Raw genomic sequence first — 27,512 nt, forward strand, 5'->3', positions numbered from 1 at the left:
CTATAGTCAGGTTAATTATACATTAGTTTCTTTAGTGGAAGTCTCAGATACAAGTATCTGCAGCAAGAAACGATATTTTGAGAATTTAACTTCTTATAAAATGCATTCCATGCTGCAATTAGTGCCTTCAGCAGGTGCTGGTACCCTGCTACATTAGTATTCTTAGACCTTTCAGCAGGATTGAAAAATATTCCTGCTGGTTGTTAAGCTGCTTTTCTGAAATAATAAGTATATTGAGGCTTAAACTAGACAAGATGTTATATCGATGCCTTAAAATTATTTTCACTAAATTATGCCCTTTTCCAAATGTTTAAAGGCCATAATTAAGCATAAAGCAGTGAAATAGCCATAATAGTATCTGGATTGATGGGAATTTATTATGGCATCCTTCTGAAAAGAAAAGCTGAAAGCCAAGAAAAAGGAGAAGGAGAAAGGGAAAAGCATTAAAAAATGGTTTTCCCTGTGAAGCTCTGAGTAGAATTCACCAGTATCAGTCTGCCCCATATTGACAACATTCTAAGGCCTGGAATGGATCTGTGTTGTTGATTGAAATTAGTGATATCTCCCATTTTAATTCTTTCTGAAAATAGAGCTAAGCCTATGGAAGCAGATCACAGTTTGGGACCCATGATGAAGTTGATGCTTCTAAGTGTTAGAAAATAATACAGGTTGACTATCCATAATCTGAAATGTTCCTAAATCCAAAACTTTTAGACCATCCACAGGGCATCACAAATGAAAAATTCCACACCTGAACTCATGTGACCAGACACAGCCACATTGCAGGTACGCTAAATATACTGTTCGAAATCACCTTTGGGATATGTGTCTTAGGCACCTATGAAACATAAGTGAATTTTATGTTTAGACTTGGGGCCAATCCCCAAGATATATCATTTTGTATATGCAAATATTTCAAAATATGTAAACAATCCAAAACAGGTTGGTACCAAGCATTTCAGATAAGGGATGGTTAACCTATAGCTAGGATTGCGAGGTGTGTCAGCTGGGATAAAAGACAGAGGAGCAGGTGAGTGCTTTCACAGTCTATAGCAGTTTTAGCTTTTTGTCATGCATGTAGCTGTAAAATTTAAGTACCATTTATAAAAATTTACTGCAAAGTGCCTTTTTGTTGCTTCTATCTCTGACCCTTGACCTATAAATGTGGCTGTCACCCGAAGCCCACCATGACTTTCTTCTTGCCTTTTCTCATAGATCTCTCATTGGGTGACTTCTACTCTTGTTGATGTACTTATTGCTTCTTTTCTAATGTTACAAATATTTTTCCTAACTGAAACTCTCCTCTGAACATCAACCTTGCATTTTGAATTTTTACCTGGAGATATAGTTGATGAGCCTCCAAAGTAAATTCATCTTCCACTTGGCCATCTTACCACTGAACTTTACCTCTGGTTGTAATTATTATGGTCCTTCTAGTCTCCCTTCAGAAGACTCTCAGAGTCAGCCTTTGCTGCCACCACCCTGTGTTAGTTTCACTGATCAAGCTGTCAGAGAATCTCCCTCCAAAACAAATTGCAACTGGGATTCCTTACCCTCTAGTCAGCCTCCTACACTTTTCTGTTAGGTACACTTTCACAAAGGTCAGTGAAATCATGCCACCCCATGCCCAAATGTGATTGCCCTGAGCTTCCAGTTACTTGGAGTTCTATAGCATAAAGCATCCCTGGGGCAGGTGAATACTCTAGGGGAGTCCAGGCCCTTCACAGCCCTTCACTTCCATTGGCACTTCTGGCTCTTTTTCCCCACCTGCCTCTCCACAGTCAACAGTTAATGCTTTATAAAAGGAAGGGATATATCTCACCTCTTCAGAATCTTACTGTGGGGCCTGCTCCACAGTACAAAAATGTCTCAAGGACATGAACCAAAGAGACAACATTTAGTGAAAAAAAATCAACACACCTCTCCCATTGCACACAGTGATCAAGGATACTTTACTTCTGAGGAAGAGTCCAGAGAGAACTTTGGTGAGAAATATGGGAGGCAACTGCCCATTATTTCTTTTTCTGCCCCTTATTTCATGTAAACGCCAAATTCACATAGGTCAATCTGAATCTACAAATGAAAGCTCAGAAGCAAAGTAGTCATCATATGTATTATTATATAAGATATATATATATATATATATATATATATATATATATATATATATATATATATATCTCCACATGTATTTTATGTGAAATCATAAATTTTTCTCTTAAAAAATAAAAACAAGTATTTCCTGTTAGGGTTCTGCAGATATTTTGCAAAATTTGAATGAAGTAAAAATCTGCAACTTTAGGGTTTAAAAGAATACTGAAGGCATATGTTATATACTCCAAAGAACCTTACAGAGAATACAGTATGAACAAGGTAGCCCTATGTGGTGAAAGAATGATTTTATCAAATGATAATGCAATATCAAAAGGATGTTCCTCAAAACTTTGAGTGCATTGGGTGAAAAAGATGCATTTAAAAGATGCATATTTAAATGGATAATTTAAAATCATCAGAAACTTTTCAGTACATACAGCCTCTGCATGTACTTCCCAGAAGTTAAAAAACATAATAAGCAATTCTCCTGAGTAGTTTAAAAATACCTTTGCAGGTCAATGGTTTCTGTTTCTTTACTTTCAGAAAGCTTTTAAAATGACCTAATCACCGTGTCAGCAGATTGATGAGGTCGAATAACTTTAGCATTAGAGCACTAAATATTTTTGGCACATGGTACAGAAGAAGTCTAAAGTATTGATGGATCTTCTCTAGTGAAACTGAAATTGTTGTTCATTATGTGAACTAGATTTGTCAGGGCTTAGATCTGTAGAATGAACAATAGTAATGCAAATGATGCTGAAACCCTGTCTCAGTCTAGCGATTGATAAGTTCTGTCACAGTTACATGAACTAATGAGCCAAGAAGAATGATGCAGTTCTGTTTCGTTGAGAGGCATTTCCAACAAAATCTTACTAATTGTTTAAAAATAATAAAAATGTGTTATTTTTATCAGTTGTATACCACTAATAATTATAATGAAAACTTAATCCACAAGAACTTTTAACACTGAGAGCTGTATAGTCACAGAAATTCTAAAGAAAATAAATTTTATTTACTAATTTTTGTGATGGGTGATAGGTCAAAAAAGGTGCTCAAACAAAATTACATTAAATCAGGATATAGCTGCATAAGTCAAGTGGAATGGAAAGCAAATTCAAGGTAAAAGAAATGATATAAAACTTCTAACTGTTCAAGAAAATTCTGTTTATATTTCTTTAAAGTGGGTTATGGTGAGCATCTGTGGTATTTAGAATGTATTGACTGCATTAAAAATAATGTACATTTATTTTTAAAGTTTCAATATGTACAATATACCAGAAACTATCTCTTCTTCAGTTATTTAACTTTATCATTAAAAATTTGAAATGTTACTTTGAAATATTTACTGAGATCAAAGCTACTGGTAGATCCAATGAAATCTTCAAAATCCTGATGACATTTATTTTGCAGAAATAGAGAAATTCATCCTAAAATCTGAATCAACTCCCAATTAGGCAAAAAAAAAAAATTGAAAGGGATGAACAAAGTTGGGGGACCCACATTTCCTGATTTCAAAACTTACTGCATAGATACAGCAGTCAAAACAGTGTACTACTTCCATATAGACATATATGAAGACCACAGGAATAGAGAGACTAGAAAGAAATCCTCAAATAAATGGTAAAATTATTATCAACGAGGGAGCAATAATTGTCATTCAATGGGGAAAAGATGGTCTTTTCAGGAAATGATTCTGGTAAAACTGGACACCTGTATGAAAAGAATAAAGTTGGACCCTCCTAAAATTGTACAAAAATTAACTCAAAATAGACCAAAGACCTAAAACAATGAAAACTCTTGGAAGAAAACAAGGGAGAAGTTTCATGACATTGGATTTTTCTGGACATGGCATCAAAAGTACAGGTAACAAAAGAAAAAAATAGATAAATTAAACATTTTTGTACAGAGAATGCTATCAATGGAGTATAAAAAATATATGAATATACCACAGTGAATCTCACTATCATGTATACCCACAAGATAACTAACTATTAAAACAAAAGAGCTAAAAGTAAATAGCAGAAAGATCAGTAGAGGGAAGGGGACAGGGAGAGGGAATAGGGGAGAGAAAGAGCAAGTCCTGGGGACTGAATCAGAACAAATTATTTTCCATTCTCTTATAATTATGTCAAAATGAATCCTAAAGTTATGTGTAACTAAAAAGAACCAATAGAAAAGTATTTAAAAAGGCAACTTATAGAATAGAAGAAAATACTAACAATCATATCTGATAAAGACATAAAATACAGAATATACAGAGAACCACAATTCAATAACAAAAACCCAATCCAAAAATTGGGTAAAAAACTTGAATATACATTTCTCCAAAAAAGGTACATAAATGGCCATTAAATATATGAAAACATACTTACTATCATTGATTATTTAAGGAAATATGATCAAAATTACAGGGAGGTCCCACTTCTCACCCATTGGAATAGATATCAAAAATATTATCAAGGCCAGATGCAATAGCACATGTCTATAATTCCAGCAGCTTGGGAAGCTGAGGCAGGAGGATTGTGAGTTCAATGCCAGCGTCAGCAATGCTGAGGCGCTTAACAACTCAGTGAGACCCTGTCTCTAAATAAAATACAAAATAGGGCTGGGGATGTGGCTCAGTGGTTGAGTACCCCTGAGTTCAAACCCCAGTACCCCCCCCATGTATGTATGTGTGTATATATATATATGTGTATATATATATATATATATATATGTATATATATATATATATATACATACATATATATATATATATATATACACACACACACACACATATCAAAAACATCACCAAAAATGACAAGCATTGGTAAAAATGTGGAGAAATTTGAATTCTTGTGCGTTGTTGAAGGGAAAGTGAAATGATAATAGCCACCGTGGAAGACAGTATAGCTGTTCCTCAAAACATTAAATATAGAATTCACACGATCAGGAATTTTGTTTCTATACACAAAGAATTGAAAATCTGGAGCTTAAACAGATATTTTTGTACCAGTGCTTATAGCAGCATTATTCCTAGTAGCCAAGAGGAAAAATAACCCAAGGTCCGTCTATGGATGAATGGATTAAAAAAAGTGTGTTGCGTACATATAATGGCATATTATTCAACCTTAAAAATGAATGAAATTATAATACATGTTACAACATGTGTGAATAAAACTAGAAGAGCCAAACTCATAAAGATAGAACATAGAATGGTGGTTACCAAGGACTAGAGAGAGAGGCTGGGTTACCAAGGACTAGAGAGAGAAGCTGTTGTTTAATGAGCTTGGAATTCCAGTTTGGGAGGATTCAGCGGTTGGGCAGTGATAATGGTTTCACATCAGTGTCGATGAACTTAAAGCCACTGAAAAAATGGTGGCTATACCATTTTCAGACTTGTAAATGGTTAAAATGGTAAATTCTATGTTGTGTGTATTTGAACACAGTAAAAAAACAAAATTTATTGAGATAGGTTTTTTTTCAGATTTGCAGATGCATATATATTCAAATTTCTCTTAAGGAATATATGCACAGCTGTACACATATTTGGAGAACACCTGTTCATATCCTTCATGGTCTGAACCCTTCTCTCACTTCATTTTCCTTGTTCTAACCACCTGGCAATTCACACCTGCTACGCTGGTGTACAAGTTGCCCTTTCTTCCCCACCCAATTGCATTAGACCTTTCAAGATGCAGCCCAAGAGCTCATCACCTTTGAAAAATGTGCTGACTCCTCCATATAGAACCTGTCTCTCTATAATGTCCCCAAAGAACTTTGTCATGCCTCTGATATAACCCATGCCTGTCCCCAACCAGACTGATTCTTTAAGGACAGAGATATCATCACACTCACCTTGTACCTCCTACTTTTAGCATCGAGCATAGTTTGAAACAAGGTCTTAGCAGATAGTTCAATAATTGAATTTTTTAAAAAACATGTAATTCTTTCTTATAATCCTCCTCTGAGACAGACTTTCCCCTCTACTTTCCAGAATGAAAAAATAAAACCAAAGAAATTCTTCACCTTACCCAGGCTACAGGCTCACTGGGGCTGATGGGGGTGGAGGGACAGCATCAGAATTTTGCTTTCTTCTGACAATCCTGGTCTGTGGAGCCAGGTACTAAATCTTACTGTCAATAACTTAAGAGCATTGCTTTATTGGTTATAAAACACATGTTCTCAAATATGTGCCATGGGTTCTGCCCATAAATGAAATGATCTTATACATATTTCTGCTACCCCTTGCATAATAAGCCCCCCGCCACTGTTCCAACACCAGGAGGTTGGAAACAGCTGTGTCATTAATGAACGATAGCAGATCCTAACGAGTGACCTCCAGATGAAAGACTCATTATTTCCTTACTGGTCTCAGGAGCTATTTGGTCCCCTAACATGCCAGCACGGGATTTAGACTGAGGAGTCTAAGCCTTGAACTATAAAAAAGTTTACGTAGTCCTTGATACAATTTGGATCGATTACATTCTATTGTGCCAAGAATTCCTTATTAAAAATCAATTTAATTGTACATACTCCATCTGGTGGGTATTATGGTCTTTTATGGGGGAGGGAGTGGACACGATTCTGTATTTACCTGATGTTTCATAGTATAAGCATGTAATTTTGCAGAAAAAGAGGTATTTTTGTAGTGCCGAGAAATGAGTAATTAAAGCAACTTTAAAATGTTTACCAGACTTCTTTCACTAACTTTTGTGACTTAGAGCTGTGAGATTCAGCTTCTCACTTCTTTGAGATTTTAATGGGAAAGCATAACAACAAAAAACCCTAAATAAATTCATATATTCATAGCCTATGCTATGTAATAGTTTCTATTATATTTCATACTTTTCACATTGAAATTCTGGTCCTTTTAAATATAACCTAGCTTGTCCAATTAGTATTAATTTGGGTTTTTATGGTTTGTTTTCTTTTTTTTTTTTTCAGTGCTGGAGAACAAACCCAGAGCTTTGCAGGTGCTAGGCAAAGCACCTTACCATAAGTTACACCCTCACCCTCTATTTGTGTTTTAAATTCAAGAAATTTGGATAATGAATGATGATAAGTTTATTTTTGATTGTCTAATGTATTGATATTAACCATGGTTTTCAAAAGATTGCAATATGTGTGGTCACAATATTACAGGAAAATATTTCCAACTAGAGTGATTGTGCTTTATCATACAAAGTGGGGAAGATTTTTCAGTCTTTCTTAAAACAGTTTATACCCTAAAAAAGGACCCCAGGGTTGGAGGGTAGCTCAGAGGTAGAGTGTGTGTTTAGCGTGTGCAGTGCCCTGGGATCAGTTCCTTTCACCACCAAAATAATAATAGTAGTAGTAGTAGTAGTAATAATAATAATAATAATAATAATAAAGGATCCCTTGGCTTTTTTAACATTTAAGAAGAAGATCTGGGCAATTGTCTTAAGGTTTTTGGTCTGCTTATATGCTTATTATTGTGAAATATTTTGTTCATGTTACAGACTTAAAATATCAACATAATAAATTAGCAATCATAAATATTGATTTGATTTGATTCTGAATTGCCTTTACTTAAATGTTTTAAAAATCACTTATTGGTTATGTAGAATTTGCTATTAATAGCTGATATCTGTTGAACATCTTTTTGATAGAAGCCACAGTGTCATTCATCTCTGTGCCCTGAATTCCTCATGTGTGAAACGAAACTAACCCTACTTTGTTAGGACTGTGATGAGGTTTAAGTGAGATAATCCATTGAGAGTGTTGTGAAGTTCTTGGAACAGAGTAAGCAATAAATATATGTGAGTTTTTATCATCATCAAAAATAACAGAAATAACAATTCAACAGAAATATTTTTCCCATTTGTTAAGTTAAAAAAATGAAGTTTAGGAAATAGTTAAGAGCCCAAACATACCTGTCCTGTGCTTACCCTTATGTGAGCTTTTATCTTTAACATTAAATATTAACATTCTGCATGCATTCTTTTATTAAGCACCTACTGTGTACCCATCTAGGTGCAATAGTGAGTATCCTATCCTGGTTATGCAATAGTGAGTGCAATTTATATGATCTCTAGCCACATGGGGTAGACAGATAACAATGCAAGAAAAATTAGAGAATGTGACAGTTTGAGAGGAAAGTTAGCATGATGTATCAGCATGCTGCAGGGATAGAGAATGGCAAATTATTTCTTTCTACATGTTTTTCTTTAATATTAAAGTAATGCTTATTCTTTGTAATAGTAATACAATGAGTAAAGCAAAAATAATTTGCCCTGTCTACCTCCTTTTGGGCTCAGGGGTCAGTAGCAGCAGTCTGTCCAGCTTGCCATGCTTTTTTTTCCAGCTCCTACAAACATGTAACCATGTAACATGTTTTTTGTGTGGTCTTACAAAATAAGACTGCATATACATTGTTCTATGACTTTCCTTTTTAGTTTGCTTGCCTTTGGAAATCCTTAGAAACTTTACAGGTATGTAGTGTTTGCTTCTAGCATTTTACCTGTCCAAAATTGATCCAGCGAGACACAGCTTTGCACAGTTTATGGGTAGGGCTCTGCCTGTTCATTACAATATTTTATCTAGTCTCCATTTAATTCTAGTCACTCAGTTTCATAATTTATTGGATAAAAGGTTGTAGAAGCAGTTTCCAGTGAGTTACTACTACTGTTATTGTTAGTTCTTCTGGCAACTCTTGCTCTGTGATACATCTCTGATTGTTCCCCTTGGTTTCCTGTCTACCTATTCACCTTACCTCCCTATTTATTTATTTTGTCTTTTCTTTTGTCTCTCTTGTATTCTTAGGGGTTCCTTCATTTCAGTACATATAGATTTAACATTTTTAAAGGTTCTTAGTATTTTATAGATTCACCACAACCACCCCTTAATAAAGAACTTTGAGGTCTTTTTCTGTACCTTTTGTTTTGTTTGGTCTTCTACTACCAACAGTATTGCAAAATGACATACACTTTTACCTACTAGTTCTTTAATTGATGAGAAATGGATTTCCAGAAGTAGAGTTTCTAGACAAAGCATATGCTGTTTTTTTTCCCCTTAATACATATAGCCAGATTAAACTTAAAAAAAAAAAAAAGGTTGTTGGACTTTGAAACAAATACCTTTAATGCCAATTATTCATCTCAGACCTAATGCACAAATTAGTAGATCATGATATTGCTGTTTCAGTGGAAACCTCATGGCTAATTTATTTAACTATCCTCTGTAGGGTACTTTTCCACTTCAACCCTCTACCAGGGATCCTAGAAGAACAGAGTTAATGGAGGAGCTGGCCATCCCTTCCCCAGATGAAACAGCCGTCTGTTAAGTGTGTCTGCTGTTAGTTGAGAACCTGAGAGCAGCAACAGGTACAACCCGTCGAGGTTGTGCAATGGCAGCAGGACCTCCAGACAGGAGCCTGTGCAGTTAGCCAAGATGGTTACTGCATTTTTGGCAGTCAGGCAGCAGTTAAAGCAAAGAAAGATCTTTTTCCAAGAAGGAAAAGCCATTTAATAAGTTTGGGTCAGTTTGCTCATAACAACACTACATTTGAGGACCAAAACCCCAGGAGCTTGGCAAGCTACAATGCTTGGCAGGTCTCCCCCACCAACCCACCAAGTCTGAGGCTGTCCTGCCAGAACCTGGCTCTCTGGGCTTGGACTGTATTCATTTAAGAGCATTCCTAGTTAACAAGAAAGTTAAGGCAGAGGAATCTTTCCTTCCATTAATCTGAAAGAGTAAAATTTAGTGGCTGTAAGCAAGCTGCCATGCAAGTAACTGCATGTCTGGGCGAGGGACAGGCCATCTGTTTGCATTGAGGACTGTGCGTTTGGTGTACGCAGCTGGGAACGTGTGGCCCACCGAAAATGACATTCATGTTCAGGAATTGGGTGGTGCTCTTTCTTGTACATGAATTAACATTTGTATATGACTAGCTAGTGTGAAAGTCTGATTTTATAGTGTGTCAGAGAGGCATCGTGTACCTGTCTCGTGAATAAATAAAATAAGAACATTTGTATGAATGTTTAAAAATACAGTGCATTCTCATACTTTTTCCGTTTCACCTATGGAAACCCTGCCAAAATGAAATCAAGATTGAGTGTTTACAGTGGAAGAAATAACCAGCTTGTGGATTTTGAAATTAGGAGGTGGGTTTTTTTTTTTTTAGTGTGTTTTGTTTATTTTCATTTTCTTTCTTCTTCTTCTTCTTTTTCTCTTCCAAAACATCATTACAATCAAATAAACAGATCTGATCATCTAATGATGGATGATTTGGACACAGACTGAAATTGAACTGGAAATGTTGAGAATATGCTTGTTTATACTTTTCGAAAAGCAGCAGCACCTGCAACCGATAAAAATTAGTGAGAACATATCAAAAGATTTGGAAGAAACATGGCCATGATAGTGCCAAAGTGGTCAATATCAAAGCATCAGCTGCTTACAGGCAATATCCCAACACTTGACCCATCAAAAACATTAATCCAGAATGAAGAGTGAAAAGTTTTACATGGTTCAGGATTGTTTGGAACAATGTCAACAAGGTCAATTTAGGGAAGGAGATACTAAATTTATTAACATTTCTTTTCCTCCTTATTGTATATTTTTAACAACTTGACTGTCTTGATTATGCAAAACCCACTCTAGGTCTTGAAAATAATTTCTGACTACTCATTTATAAAAAATAGACTGTTCATTCAGGATCTAAATTTGGGAAGTTACTAGATTCACTTCCAGTGCTGCTCTGGCCTCTTAAGAATAGGGCCTGTGGTTCTAGATGTGAGGTCATGGTACAGGGGAATTATTCAGAAAAGGAACCACAGCCCCCTACACACAAACATAATCCCACCTTCATGCAACAGGCACAAAGTAAACACTATTACGACAAGCTTTCTAAGTGCTATCTGGCTGACCCAATACATTTTATCTTTAATCCAGTGTTTTTCTACAGTGGCACAATTGACATTTTTTTTTTAAACTCAACAAATGTTTTAGTTAGTATTTTGAAACATGATATGCTTTCTTTTTTTTTTTTGATTTTTTTTTAATTTTTTATTGTTGGTTGTTCAAAACATTACAAATTTCTTGACATATCGTATTCCACACTTTGATTCAAGTGGGTTATGAACTCCCACCTTCACCCCATACACAGATTGCAGAATCACATCAGTTACACATCCATTGATTTACATATTGCCATACTAGTGTCTGTTGTGCTCCGCTGCCTTTCCCATCCTACACCCTCCCCCCTCCCCACCTCTCCCCTCCCCTCCCCTCCTCTCTCTCTACCCCCTCCACTGTATAACCCTGAGGGTCTCCTTCCATTTCCATGCAATTTCCCTTCTCTCTCCCTTTCCCTCCCACCTCTCATCCCTGTTAAATGTTAATCTTCTTCTCCTGCTCTTCGTCCCTACTCTGATCTTAGTTACTCTCCTTATATCAAAGAAGACATTTGGCATTTGTTTTTTAGGGATTGGCTAGCTTCACTTAGCATAATCTGCTCTAATGCCATCCATTTCCCTGCAAATTCTATGATTTTGTCATTTTTTAATGCAGAGTAATACTCCATTGTGTATAAATGCCACATTTTTTTTATCCATTCGTCTATTGAAGGGCATCTAGGTTGGTTCCACAGTCTTGCTATTGTGAATTGTGCTGCTATGAACATCGATGTAGCAGTGTCCCTGTAGCATGCTCTTTTTAGGTCTTTAGGGAATAGACCAAGAAGGGGAATAGCTGGGTCAAATGGTGGCTCCATTCCCAGCTTTCCAAGAAATCTCCATACTGCTTTCCAAATTGGCTGCACCAATCTGCAGTCCCACCAGCAGTGTACAAGTGTACCCTTTTCCCCACATCCTCGCCAGCACTTGTTGTTGTTTGACTTCATAATGGCTGCCAATCTTACTGGAGTGAGATGGTATCTTAGGGTGGTTTTGATTTGCATTTCTCTGACTGCTAGAGATGGTGAGCATTTTTTCATGTACTTGTTGATTGACTGTATGTCCTCCTCTGTGAAGTGTCTGTTCAGGTCCTTGGCCCATTTGTTGATTGGGTTGTTTGTTATTTTATTGTCTAATTTTTTGAGTTCTTTGTATAGTCTGGATATTAGGGCTCTATCTGAAGTGTGAGGAGTAAAGATTTGTTCCCAGGGTGTAGGCTCCCTATTTACCTCTCTTATTGTTTCTTTTGCTGAGAAAAAACTTTTTAGTTTGAGTAAGTCCCATTTGTTGATTCTAGTTATTAACTTTTGTGCTATGGGTGTCCTATTGAGGAATTTGGAGCCCGACCCCACAGTATGTAGATCGTAGCCAACTTTTTCTTCTATCAGACGGCACGTCTCTGATTTGATATCAAGCTCCTTGATCCATTTTGAATTCACTTTTGTGCATGGTGAGAGAAAGGGATTCAGTTTCATTTTGTTGCATATGGATTTCCAGTTTTCCCAGCACCATTTGTTGAAGATGCTATCCTTCCTCCATTGCATGCTTTTAGCCCCTTTATCAAATATAAGATAGTTGTAGTTTTGTGGATTGGTTTCTGTGTCCTCTATTCTGTACCATTGGTCCACCCGCCTGTTTTGGTACCAGTACCATGCTGTTTTTGTTAGTATTGCTCTGTAGTATAGTTTGAAGTCTGGTATCGCTATACCGCCTGATTCACACTTCCTGCTTAGCATCAGCAAAGTGGCAGGATATAAAATCAACACGCATAAATCAAAGGCATTCCTGTATATCAGCGACAAATCCTCTGAAATGGAAATGAGGACAACCACTCCATTCACAATATCTTCAAAAAAAATAAAATACTTGGGAATCAACCTAACAAAAGAGGTGAAAGACTTATACAATGAAAACTACAGAACCCTAAAGAGAGAAATAGAAGAAGATCTTAGAAGATGGAAAAATATACCCTGTTCCTGGATAGGCAGAACTAACATCATCAAAATGGCGATATTACCAAAAGTTCTCTATAGGTTTAATGCAATGCCAATCAAAATCCCAACGGCATTTCTTGTAGAAATAGAGAAAGCAATCATGAAATTCATATGGAAAAATAAAAGACCCAGAATAGCAAAAACAATTGACATTTTGGATCAGATAATTCTTGTAGAGGGCTCTCTCAAGCAATGCAGGATGTTCAGGAGAATCTTTGTCTTCTACTAACTTGATGACAGTGGCGTGTCCCTTCAAGCTGTTATTATAAAAATGATCTCCAGGTATTGGGAAATGTCTCCTTGGAGGCAAAATTTCACTCTTACTCAAGAATAACTGCCTGAAACAGGTATATAAGTAACATGACCATTTTTTAAAAGTTCAAAAGAAGTGTAAGGAAATCTCCCTTTTTCCACCTAGAGAATATCTCTAACTACCTGGAGATGATGAATACTAAGATAGTCTTTTGTATGACCCAGAATGTTGTTGTCATGCACATGTGTACATACATCTATTTTGCACAGTCAGGACCATTCAACGTATGCCTTAATTTTTTCCCATTTTAATTATATATCTGTGAACTTTTTGTATGACAATATATACAGATTTGTATCCCTCTATTTTTTTTATTGGTTGTTCAAAACATTACAAAGCTCTTGACATATCATATTTCATACATTAGATTCAAGTGGGTTATGAACTCCCATTTTTACCCCAAATACAGATTGCAGAATCACATCGGTCACACATCCACATTTTTACATAATGCCATATTAGTAACTGTTGTATTCTGCTACCTTTCCTATCCTCTACTATCCCCCCTCCCCTCCCCTCCCATCGTCTCTCTCTACCCCATCTACTGTAATTCATTTCTCTCGTTTATTTTCCCATTCCCCTCACAACCTCTTATATGTAATTTTGTGTAACAATGAGGGTCTCCTTCCATTTCCATGCAATTTCCCTTTTCTCTCCCTTTCCCTCCCACCTCATGTCTGTTTAATGTTAATCTTTTCCTCCTGCTCTTCCTCCCTGCTCTGTTCTTAGTTGCTCTCATTATATCAAAGAAGACATTTGGCATTTGTTTTTTAGGGATTGGCTAGCTTCACTTAGCATAATCTGTTCTAGTGCCATCCATTTCCCTGCAAATTCCATGATTTTGTCATTTTTTAGTGCTGTGTAATACTCCATGGTGTATAAATGCCATATTTTTTTATCCATTCATCTATTGAAGGGCATCTGGGTTGGTTCCACAGTCTAGCTATTGTGAATTGTGCTGCTATGAACATCGATGTGGCAGTATCCCTGTATCCCTCTATTTAATGTCTGTAAAGAATTTCATTATATGGATGAATTCTAATTTTTTAACCAGCTGTCTGTGTACATGCCGTAACTAAGTTTTCATTTTTCCAAATGATGCCAAGTAAAAATTCTCATGTTTTGATGTCAAATGCTACATGATTATAACTGTAAGATAAAAATTAAGAGTACATCTTTAAAAGTGGAATCACTGGGTCAAAGGAAAAGTACATTAAACATATTTGTGGACAGGGTTGTATTACCAGTTAATTGCCTTTTCTGCCTGAATATATTGAAGAGTTAATCTTATAAAATTTTAAAACTCAGACTGGAGATGTAGTTCAGAAGCTGAGCATGTGCATAGCATATGTGAAACCCTAGAAAACCCACAAAAACTTAAATTATAATTCAGTAATTCTCATAACGGGATATGCATGGGTATTGGTCTGTCTGTATCTGTTGTTTGCTTTCTTTCCTGAAACAAAGGATGCTCTCTTTTGGCTAATCAAGATTTTAGAATATTTCAGGAATTTTTCTTCTGTTTTATCTTTGAATATATTTTTTAATATATTTGTTCTTTTTTTGAGAAGTATACTTTCTTAGGAATTTTTTTATTATCTTTGAAAGATTATTGTGTCTCTTAAAAAACAATATTAACACTTTGTTCTTTGCTTAGCATTGTTTTCTTAAGACCAGCCTCCTATTCCTAATTTCAGCAATGTCAGTTCTGATTTTTATTTCCTTCTCTATGGCTTTAATCTGTAACATTAATCTTTCCTTATTTTCTTCCTTCTTTATCTCTTGTTTCAGAGAAAAATAATTTTCTTTAGCTTGTTTAGGCTCACAAAAGGTATTTGAAAATTTCTTCTGCTCCCATGACCTGGTTCTTCTGTAGAGATTATTTCATATGCACTTATCTTATTCTTATTTTTTCTGTATTATTATTATTTTTTAGGAAGTCTAGAGGAGTAGGGTTTCAAAGTTGTGTTCAGAACACTTTCTCATCAAATTTTCTGTTTCTTCTCCACTGGTCATCTGTCACCTTGCAGTAATAAGTACCTCCCCCACTACCATTTTTTCCTCTTGGTAGAGGAACCTCTATGCTTCACAGGGAATTTATGTGTGTTATGAATTTTCTGTTGGATGATTTTGTAATTTGTCCTCATCAGTTTACCTTGATTAGTGTATGCCAAGTTGATTGTCATGTATATTTCTACTATGTCCTTCCATTCTCCCTGCTTGATTCTTAAAAATCTTTTTAAAAATTATATATATATATATATATATATATATATATATATATATATATATATATATTGCCCTTTAAGTTCAATTTGCCTGCTGCACTAAATTTGTCCAGAGACCTCAGTCACTCCTTCTCTACTTCTATATTTTGTCCTCTAATTAAAAAAAAAAAAAGAGTTGGTTAGTTGGTTGTTTTTTTTTTTATTTCATGGAAATATTTTACTCTTAATCTATAGATTATGTTTGTTATTGACATTTTACCTTTTATTTGATCTAATCACATATTTATTAGTATCCATTCTATATCATATATGGTTTTAATTAAAGCAGTCTCATTGGTTAACTGAAAATGGTCTATCCTACTTTTTTCTTCTCAGTTTTCATTTCTTTTTGTTGATTTGAGTTAATGGCAGGGGAGGAAAAGCCACTAGAAATATCACACCATACCCCCTTCACCAAGACAACTTAACTGACTAAGCAATATAATCAGATGCTTACTAGATATCCATAAGTGTTGGCTAATTATTTGAATGGAACTCAGAAGTATAGAACAGTCTTAGGAAAATTAATTGTAAACCTTTGAAATGGTTTACAGATATATTTGAATCAGATGTGTATCCAGGTACTTATTGCACTAAAAGTTTGATTCAAGTATTGATTGCCAATGTCTTGAGTGGTAAAAAGACAATAGATTGAAATTGTGGGTTTAGGGATGGGTGATATTTGAATCAGTATTATAAGAATATTCTGAGTGTAGAGTATAGCATGAACCTTTGGTTCTCAGTTGTCCTCCAGTATTTCTTCATCAGGCCTCTTTGGGACTTCTTTGGATGATAGCAAAATTAAGAGCAAATTGGATTTTTTGAAAATCAAGAAGCTTATCTTGGATGTAGGAGGGGGTCTCCTAGTGATCTTTTAAAACTTGGGTATGAGATGATGAAAGCTATGTTTAAGAAAGACATCATTTAGTGATTGAACCGAGACACTTAATTTTATCCCACTGGGTCTTGGTGAGTCCCTATTTATACCATGTGTCGTAGTGGATATGGGTATATATAAAGCAGCATAGGGAATGATTTCTGTCTCAAGAAGCTTGGACTGGTGGAGTTATGAAGCTGATTTTGAAAAGTATTTGATTTAGTAAAATTTCAGGGCCAGAGTTGATTTCTACTCAGGTTATTATGGTGTAGTTATTCTGTTTTGAATCAGGTTCTACCAAAATAATGAATTTAGTCTACCATGAGTTAGCCCAAAAGTAGATTCCATGATGTTTTAATCAGCTATTTCACTGCTGTGACCAAAAGACCTGACAGGAACAATTTTAGAGGAAAAATTTATTTGGGGGCTCATGGTTTCAGAGGCCTCAGTCCATAGATGGCTGATTCTTTCCCTAAGGGCCCCAAGTGAGGCAGAACTCATGGTGGAGGGTATGGCAGAGGAAAGCATCTTAAAACATGGGACCAGGAACAGAGAAAGAGAGTGTGTGTTCTTTCAACAAAAACAAAATATATAACCCAAAGGCATGCCCCCAGGGACCCACCTCCTCCAGTGATACCCTGTCTGCTTACAGTTACCACCCAGTTAATCCCTATAAGGGATTAATGCACTGATTAGGTTAAGGCTTTCATAACCCAATCATTTTACCTCTAAACTTTTTCGCATTATCTCACACATGAGCTTTTGGGGGATACCTAGTATCTAAACAATAACACATTATTTGTATAGGATTTTTAAAAGTCTACCCCCAAATCATTAATATCCTGTCATATCAAATTAGCTGCACAAGAATGTTTCCCCATATTTCTGTATTTGCTTCCTCTGAAGTCCAGTTTTTGCCCACCCTCCTGATGACTCACTCCTCTTCCACCCCACTCTTACTGTCTCCATATCTTCTTCTGATCATACCTGAGAGATCTTTCCTTCTCTAAAATTATTGTATTTCCTTGTTTTGCAGCACTAATTAATCCCTGGCCCTTTGTTCTGTATTTATTTTTATGTTAGTTTTGCCTAGTCAATCATAATTATAGACTAATTGAAGACATGAACAATATTCTAACGTTTTATTTATTTATACATTCAGTGTTGCTGCAAAAGATGATGAGAGCCTGTTTCTTTCATATTATTTGTTTTAATATTGGCCAAGGAAGAGAACATACAATTATGGAGGGTCAGTATTTTGTGAACTAAAAACACACACAACCAAGAGAGGAGTGTTTGCTGTTGTTTCTTATTTATGACTTTTATCTATTTGAAAGTCCTACAAATATAAATCTTATTTATCAAATCAACTTTACGGGAAAAAAGTAACATGAAGTTCAGACTCTTCCAGTCCATGAGAATGTGTTGACACAGACATAGTAAATATAAATCCAATTGTTTTGTTTTAAACTTATGCATATATCTTATAAAACCAATATGTCTTAAATATAAATTTTCCTTAAAATGTTAATATTAGTGATATTGGGAATTTATATCCTATGAAAGAACAACTGCTATGGTCCTGGGGCTCATTATCCCTTAGCAGCTGTGTCCAGCTGGTGGTCCACATTCCCCACTACTTCTTCGGTGAATGGAAACGTTTAGGTCAATATTGATATAAAACTTCATGAACTTTCTTCTCTTTCAGCTTTGGTTCGCCTTTGTTAATGGATTTTCTGGGCAGATTTTATTTGAACGTTGGTGCATCGGCTTGTACAATGTGGTAAGCATTCTCCACCTCTCTCTGATAGCATGCAGGACTTCGGGGACATTCCTTCACTGTTTATGTCTGGGAAGTGTATCTAAGTCAATCATCTGTGTACTTAGCAGGCAGCACAAATATATCTTTAGGGCCTTTGTTGCTTCAGCACATCCTGCAGAAGCCCAAACTCTCCACACATGGTTTCAATCATAGCAGATCATTCTTGAATAACCCATGAAGTTATTAACCCATATATCTTGATAATAGACCCTTGTTGCCCCCTTACTAAATGCCTGCTCAACAATTCATGATTTTAGCTCAAGTTAAAATTTCTGAACTACATCTAAACTCACTTTACTTCATAATTTTACTTCTGAATTCTTAATCGTAGACACAAAAATATGGAATATGTGACCACTACTGTCCTTTCTGTCCTTCCAGAAAGAGTATCTTTCCTTGTAGAAGGACATTTTCTTCCACTGTTGGTGTTCAGATGATGAGTTCTGATTTCCAGCTGTCATGTCCAGCTTATTTGGTAATTTTCATGATTTTCAAGTACTTTTCATATTACTTGACTGTGATGAATTCAAAAGCTGGAAATTAATATAAACTATAAGCTAAAATGGCTCAGTAGCTGTTTGGCTTTCTTTCTTTCTTTCTTTCTTTCTTTCTTTTTTTTTTCTAGGAGGAAAAAAAAACTGAGAGGCTTGTTTCTGAGTCCTTTAGAGACCACAGAATGGCCCATCTCTTGAGTTGCTCTTCTTGCTCTGGACTCTAACCCTGGCATCCTGTGCCCCATGGGAGTTTCCCTTTCTGAAGCAGCCATCACAGATAGGTGTAGATGGAAGTTACCAGATGGGCAATAATATAACTTATGATGCTATAAGTATTTATAGTGTGTGTATACTTCAGTGGTGAGATATTCATGCTGCCCATACATTCAGCCCTCATTTTTTGAGTAGCACCCATGTGGAGTGCTGGGTAAAAAATGCTGAGTACAACAGTTTATCCTAATCCCATGTAACTCACAGGTTAAGGGGGTCAGAGGTGCACTTAGTGGTGAGGCTGGGTTCAGATCTTGAGTTGAATCGTGATGGCCCATTAGTGTCTGTGTTACTGGCTACAAAAATGCACTATGCTCTTGTGATGATGCCCTAAAAGACAAAGACAACTGATAATGAGAGAAGAACTACGTTGACATGCTGGAAAACCTCCTTTAACAGCTTACTCCACAATTAGGGTCTCAAGGGCTTCCTTTCTATGTGCTAAAGGGAGACTAGAGATCATTAGCTTTGTAAGACTTGAAACTATTTTGAGTAGGTTAACCCATTTTGTCCCATTGTCCCAGATGCAGAACATCTGTGAAATCTTATATATAGTATATAACATACAATATGATTATAGTAATAATAATATAATATTAATATAATAATGTATATAAGTCCTAGGTTATGATTTCCAACCTATTTTAATGTGTTTACATAATTTTGTTGAAATATAGGTAGAATTAAAAACTTAGGACTTAATAACTTAAAGTTATGCTGCGATTTTGGTGGGAGAACATATGGGTTACTCTACATGGTTTAGCACCAAATGTCATAGAGTTGCTATCTTGTGCAAATCCATGCCACACACCTATTATTTTTAGTCAATTAACTTAGGCACAGGCGATTAAACCGAAGGGTACTTTACTACTGAGCCACATTCCCTGCCCTTTTTGTTTTTTATTTTGAGACAGTTTCTAGCTAGGTTGCTTAGGGCCTTGCTAAGTTGCTGAGGCATGCCTCAAACTTGCAAGCCTCCTGCCTCAGCCTCTCAAGTTGCTAGCTGGGCTAAGGATATAACCCAGTGGTAGAGTGCTTGCTTAGCATGCATGAGGTCCTGGGTTCAGTACCCATCACAGAAAGAGAGAGAGGGAGGGAGGGAGAAACAGCCCTAGGAGGCTCTGCTGTAGAGTTAAGGACAGGAGGACTGGATTGCATGATACCTGCTTATAAGATGAATGGATTTTAGCCCTGTTTTAATGATCACAGCATGGGGTTAGGTTCTTTTCTTCCATGAGGCCTTGGGCAATTCAAATGAATTCAACAAATTTTATTAAGTTCCTGTTCTACATAAAATGCTGATAAGCTGAGACACAGTATTGGTCAAATTAAGGCCCACAGAACAGTTGTGGAATAATAACCAGGGATTGTTTGGAAAGTACAGATCCCTGAGCTCCACAGCAAGTTAACAAAGAGTGTCATAGAGATACTGCCTTTTTTATTATTATTATTATTTTAAAGAATGACCTTTTATAATTGTCAAAATGTGCTTGCTAATCATAGCAAACTGGAAATTACAAATAAGCAGAAAAGAGCAAACTAAATTTCATTCATAATTCTACTACACAGAAGTGACCAATGTTATAATTTTGCTATGATTGTTTCCAGAAAAAATAAGATTACATGGCAATACTGGTCTGCTGCCTAATATTCCTATTAGATTATGTTGGGAATGAGATACTGCCTTTTAAATGCACTTTTCTGGTGATTATTATATACATGAAAGTTTAAAAAACATATTGGGTTTGAAGAATTGGAAATAGTTTTTTGGTTTTTTTTTTTTGTTTTTTTTTTTTTTTGCCTTTATGTGTCCCCTGAGCTATAGAGGAAAGGACATTATGACATAGTAGTGGATCACAAGGTGAAATGATCTTGGGTTACCTCAAAGCAGGCACTGAAATGAGCTGCTGCAAAGAGCTGGTAGGAAAAGTACTTCCAATTAGGACATCAAGGGATCTGTGACTGCCTCTCTCATTTGAGAACACAGCAGTGTCCTAGTCCACTTTCTGTTGCTATAACAAAGTATCTAAGACTGGGAACTTTATAAAGAAAATAGGTCTGTTTAGCCCACATTTGAGGAGCTGACCATCCAAGATTGGACAACCCCATCTGCTCAGATTTAGTGAGGACCCCTTTGGCTGAATCACAACAGGACAGAAAAGTAGAAAGGAAAATGGCTACATGCAGAAGAGACCAAGTGTATAGGGTAGTCTCACTGTATAACAACCCATTCTCAACAGAACTAACTCATTCTTGCAAGAACTACATTAATCCCCCCTAAGAAGGAGGCCCCCCCTAACCTAATTACCTTCCACTGGGCTCACCACTCTGGGTACCAAGGCTCTAGCAAGTGAACCTTTGGAGGACACACTCAAACCGTACCCAAACTGAAGCAGGGAGTTTTGCCCTTTTTTCATGACTTGTATATGAAATAAATTGAAATGTAAAGAGAAATTGAAAAAAAGTATAAATAAATCCCGATTTATTTATCAATTTATTTATCAATCATTCACATCTTGCCCCCATTTTCATTGTTTCTTCACATACGTACACACATGCATACCACATATGCACACACACACACACACACACATTTATTTCTGAAGCAGTTGAGTGTGTGTCAACAGACACCCTGCCCTTTATTGCCTAACACTTCAGTGCATAATTACAAAGATCTTTTCTTTTGTAACCACAGTATAATGATCATCAGAAAATTTTAACGTATATACAATACATTGTTAATCTGTATTAGTCCATATTTCAATATTGCCATCATTGTTCTAGTAGCATCCTATTTACCAGTTTTTTTTTTTTTCTTGTCCACAATCATTCCAGAGATCCTAGTACAAGAAGTAGTTTGTGACATGTAAAGCAGTTTGCCAAGAATCTCTCTCCTGGGCTGGATTGCCCCTTGTCATTATATTTAAACAGTGTTTCTCTTCTACTTTTTCTTAAACTTATTTTTTATGTTTGACTCTTCAAACAAACTAGAGGAGCAAATCATTGTATCTCAATTTAATTCCCATAGCAAGTGAAAGAGTATTAAAACAGACTTGAAAATGATGCATCTCCCTCAGTACTGAGTTAGTACTGTCCCACTGAATTCTCATTACATTAGTCCTCTTCTCTGCAATTTCACTTTCTGCGGTTGCACTTACCCACATTCAGCTACAATCTGAAAATATTAAACACAAAATTCCTGATATAAATTAGTCATAAGATTTTTCTTTCTTTTTTTCCAATATCGGGGATTGAACCATGCATGCACTCATGCATGCTAGGCAAGCACTTCACCATTGAGCCATATCCCCAGTCCTTTTAGGGTCTTGCTGAATTGCCCATGCCTTGAACTTCCGATTTTCTTGCCTCCACCTCCTGAGTGGGTGGGATATAGACATGCACCATGGTTCCCAGCTAGTAATTCATAACTTTTATTGTGGCATATTTTTATAGTTGTTCTCTTTTATTAGTTTTTGTTGACTTCTTATTATGCCTAATTCTAAATTAAACTTTATCACAGATTTGTATAAATAAGAAAAACCACAGTGTATGTAGGGTTTAGTATTCTGTGAGGTTTCAGGCATCCACTGGTGGTCTTGGAACTTATCCCCTGAGGAGAAGGAGTGCAATATACCCATAGTCCACTGTGTCATTTAATTTTGTGGGTAGGATAATAAAGGCCACTCAGGGACAAAAGCTACTAGGACCAGATGGATTTCAACTAAATTTTATATACTTTTTAGTGATGAGATAACTATAATTTATTTAAACTGTAGCAGAAAATGTATCCTATTATTAAGCCAGTATAATTTGAAGAAGAAAATTATGAGAAGGCCTCACTTATAAATAAACACAAAAATTCTAACTAAAATATTAGCTAATAGAGTTTAACAGTGTCTTAAAATAATAAAGTATTTGACAAGTAGAACTAATTTCAGGAATACTGGAGGTTTGAAATTTAAAAATCTTTCTATTACTATGTCGACAAGGTGAAGAAAAACATCCCATCAGTAGAAGCTACAAAAGCATTTGAAGCAATTCAGCTGCCATTCCTGAAATAGGAACTCTAAGTAAAATAGAAATAGAAAGAAGTCAATTAACTATATTTCAGACTATTCACAAAAATAGTGAATAGTAGCATGCTGCCGTAAATGGTAAAATCCTGAAACTATTTCATTTTGAATAAGAAATTAGTCAAGATACCTGCCATCACTGTATAATTCAGCATTGTTCTGGGTTTTTCAGCAATTGCCAAGATTAAATGACTGTTACAAATATTGGAAAAACAATGAATGATTTCTGTGGTTATACAGTATGCATACAAAAACATGGGCATGTACATATGTTGGTATGTGACTGTTTATCTAGAAAACCCAAAAGATTACTAATAGAGAAATATTAGAATTATAAGAGAATTTGATAAGTTGACCAGAAAAATAATAAATATATAAAAATCAATAGCTTTTAAACATCCTAGCAATTAGTATCATTATTTATTTATTTACTTGCTCTGGCAATCTAAAAATGCAAAGAAAATAGTAGTTTTTTCAAAATTGCAGTTAAGCTGGGGATGTGACTCAGTAGTAGTGCATGTGCCTAGCATGTGTAAGGCCCTGGATTCACTCCCAGCACTGAAAAAATTTTTTAAAGTTGCAATTAAAATTATATATTGCATAGGTATAATTTTATAGTACCTTTATGAAAAAAAAAAAGTCTTACTGAAGGATACAAAACAAAATTTCAACAAATGGAAGGCATGATATTTTTCTACATGAGAAGACTTGGTATTATTAAAGAGTAGTCTTCTAAAATTAACATGTAAATTTAAATTTATGTAATTCCAAAGAGAGAAGCTGCATAAAACTATACATGGTGTGATGGAATTAATGAGTATTTTAGAATACTTATGCAAAATAGGTTAGAAAAGATCATAGAGTAGACTTATCTTTACTAATATCAGGCTATACTCTAAAGTCAGCATAATCAAATCAGTATGTTACTGGCACAGAATTATACAAAGAAGTCAGAGATTCTAGAACTGGATTCCAGGTTTATGTTGTAGAATTATAATACATGAGAAATTAATAAGCCTTAGTGGTGATTTTTCAACTTAGGGGGAAAACTCTGGATTAATGTATTCTCACAACTTGTTCATTATCTGGGGGAAAAATGGACTTCTATCTTATATCAAAGACTTATATGTGAAAAATAAAACTGTAAAAAACCAGAAAATTACATGTAAGCTCCAGGGAAGAGATACTTCTATAACACAGTTGGATACTCCAAAGTTATTCTCAACCATTTAAAAATTGAAAGCTTTTTGTTATGCAAAAAACCCATTAAAATTAACAGACAAAAATGCATTTAATTTTATAACATAAAACATTAGGTTTTATTATCTATTATACTCAAAGAATTCTTAGAAAAGGGCATAAGCCACGAATAGATAACAAAGGACCTGACTAGGTGTTTTACAGAGTTGCAAGTCCAGATGACCAACAAATATATGAAAACATGCTCCAACTAACTGATAGGGAAACGTAAATTTTTAAAAGTAACAGTTAATATCTTTAAATTTTTGGACTGGAGAATATTAAAAGATCGACATAACTGTTGCTGATAGAAAAACAGAGAAAAGATTACTGTTATCCTTTGCAAGGGTAAACATAAGTGATTGGAACCTGTTTTGAAAGCAACCTAGCAACATCTCCTAAAATTAAAAATACATGTGTCCTTTTACTCAGAAGACTTACTTCTGGGACTTCTTTCCATGGAAATAAAAGAAAAAGTGTATACGTTATAATATGATAGAAGTTATTGCATAATATTTGTGGTAACAAAAAGCTGGAAGCAAAATGAATGACTGTCAGTGTGCAAATGGCTTAAAGAGTATGGTGCATCCATGCTCTGACTGATTATGTGAGCATTTAAAAGACGCATTAGTGTCAACCCCGAGGAACTTTGGAGGGCTTTCCATGATGTTTAGCAATAAAAGTATGATGAAGAAAAATGTATGCGGCATTCCCTTTTGTAAAACAAATCACAGTCTCCAACCAGTCTATGAACATGAGTGCAGGGCATGCTAAGAAGGGTGAAAAATATGGTCAGGCCTATGGGCTTTTAGCCCAGTGATGAAGTGGGGAGGACTCGAAGTGGATGGAAGGAGGAAATCAAGTGAAGAGGGGAAAGAGAAAAGACTTGCATGTTAGCACAAGTAGGTGTCCATGCCAAACAGTGAGGTGAAGCTGTGTACTCAGAGAGTATGCAGAGCTTCTGAGATGTTTGATAGGAGCCCCTTCTTCTAGCCATAACATAGACAGCTTTTCTTACTTGGAGGGAAGCAGGTATACCACCCTCCTCAATATCCTCCTTGAAGACTTTGTAGCACTTTGAAATCCCAGGCTGCTTTCCATCTGCTCTCTGCTGGAAGAGGAGAGCTGGGAGTTTGACGGGCCTTCCTCACTATACCTCTGATTGTTTGATCCTAACGGACTTGGGAAAGGCTTATTTCTCTAGCCACATACCCAAGTCTCCAAATAACTGATGTGAGCTCAGGATTCTCTCAGAGATGTACATCTGATTCCCACAGGCCAAAAAGCCTGCTGGGTTGGTGGGCAGGGATTTGATCCACTTAGATGCTAAGCAGTGAGTGAGTCAGTGTTTTAGCCAGCTTTTCACCTCTGTGACCAAAAGACTTGACAAGAACAATTTTAGAAAAGGGAAGTTTATTTGGGGGCTCATGGTTTCAGAGGTCTTAGTCCTTTGACGGCCGTTCCTTTGCTCTGAACCTAAGGTATGGCAGAACATCCCTGTGAAAGAGTGTGGTGGGTTTAAGTGGCTCAGGACATGGGACCAGCAAGGAGGGAGGAAGGGAGGGAGGTAGAGAGGGAGAGGTAGAGGGAGGGAGGGGGGCGAGGTAGAGAGAGAGAGAGAGAGAGAGAGAGAGCGAGCAAGCGAGCTAGAGTGAGCCACTAACATGTGCCCCAGAGGCACATTCCCAGTGACCCACCTCCTCCAGCCACACCCTACCTGCCTACAATTACCAGCCAGTTAATCCCTATCAGGGATTAATGCACTCCTAACCCTAACATTTCACCTCTTAACTTTCTTGCATTATTTCACATGAGCTTTTGAGGGACACCTCACATTCAAACTATAACCGTCAGTCTTTCTGAACTATGCCAGAACCAAATAAGATAATGACCCATGGGTGTTGGGAGCTGCCACAGAGGAGCTGAGCACCCTTAGCCTTGAGCAATGGAGGTGTGAGACTGGTTTCCAGGAGGAAGCAGGTGGATCTCATCTAGGCTCAGCAGGGGAATGAAGCTCTGGGAGTGGGTGTCACCCAATGAGACTGGGCTACACTCCCCTGACACCCAATCTCTTGCCTCATTTGGGTGGAACTTTCTTGAGTGTCTTCCCTCAATAAATAGGGCTCTGGCATTCTCTCACCCTCTTTTGTCTGCCTCTCTTGCTTCCCTTGTGGGAGCCAGGGCCGACGAGCCATCGCTGAACCCCCAAGAAAAAGGTATTTTCTCTGTCTCTGTGTGATTATTCAGTGCCAACCCAGTTCACCTGGAGTGAACCTGACTGATTTATTCACGTGTCATGGCACATGGGACCACAGCATATCCCAGACTGAAATGACATGTTTCCTCCAGATCCTTTCTTCAGCACATGGCTTTACCTTTCCACCACCTAGAGAGTACAGGTACAGGTGTCAGCATCTTAGAAGGCACCAGCTGCCCTAGAACTCGGGGTCCCAAGAGATTAAACGGTTTCCTCCCATCCTTGTACTGTGCACTCAGCCAGCCATCATCCTATGTGTCTTACAAGTTCCCCTCGAATGTGCTCATGGATGCTTTGGAGCTCTATAAGGAGAATTCTTCTCAAGGGAGTGCTTTTTGTAGCATCCATCTGTATCCCTGAATATCCTGCCAAATTCTGTAGGTCCAATATGGTGAAGGTCAGAGGCTCTGATGCAAGAATCAATTCCTGACTTTTCCTTCTCCTCCATTTTCCCCCTGCCCCCTCTCCATCTCCATGAGTAATTTTGCAGAGCGCTGCATGTGTGTGTGTGTGTGTATCCCTGCTGCCCTGGTTCTTACCTCTGTAGTAGCCAGAGTTTCGAGAAATCTGCTTCCTCTTCTTTCATGTGTTTCTAAATCTCTGTATTCCTAGAGTGGCACAGTATCTGGGCCACAGTTCATTCACAATAAATATCTGTTGGATGAATAAATGTATGAAGTAGCTTGTGCTTCCTAAAATTTGAGGATAAAAGCAGGGTGGGAAGTTTTAAAAGTGTGCATCAGCTCAGCGCTAACAGAAAACATGACACTTCCTGGAGCTATGGTGTGATTCTCCATTGCTGTTCATTCTACAAAGAAGGGCCGTTGTTAACTTAACAAGATTTCTTGGCACATCCACTATTTATAATGCTGTTTTTACTGTTGAATGTATCCATTTTACACAGATTAACAA

The 27,512-nt window shown here is 36.5% G+C and overlaps 1 protein-coding gene across 2 annotated transcripts in view; it reads left to right on the top strand.

Moving 5' to 3' along the window:
• The window catches only part of Atp8a2 (ATPase phospholipid transporting 8A2), a 638,978-nt gene that overhangs the window by 439,923 nt on the left and 171,543 nt on the right, over positions 1 to 27,512 (top strand). For both annotated transcript variants that reach the window (XM_058580786.1, XM_046448077.2), the window contains exon 28: positions 18,154 to 18,228. In XM_058580786.1, the coding sequence (XP_058436769.1) occupies positions 18,154 to 18,228 (75 nt within the window). The remainder of the gene's footprint in view (positions 1 to 18,153; positions 18,229 to 27,512) is intronic.

This window comes from Marmota monax, unplaced genomic scaffold (genome assembly GCF_021218885.2).
Source record: "Marmota monax isolate L192 unplaced genomic scaffold, Marmota_monax_Labrador192_F-V1.1 WCK01_AAM20220418_F8-fsc00043, whole genome shotgun sequence".
NCBI lineage: Eukaryota > Metazoa > Chordata > Mammalia > Rodentia > Sciuridae > Marmota > Marmota monax.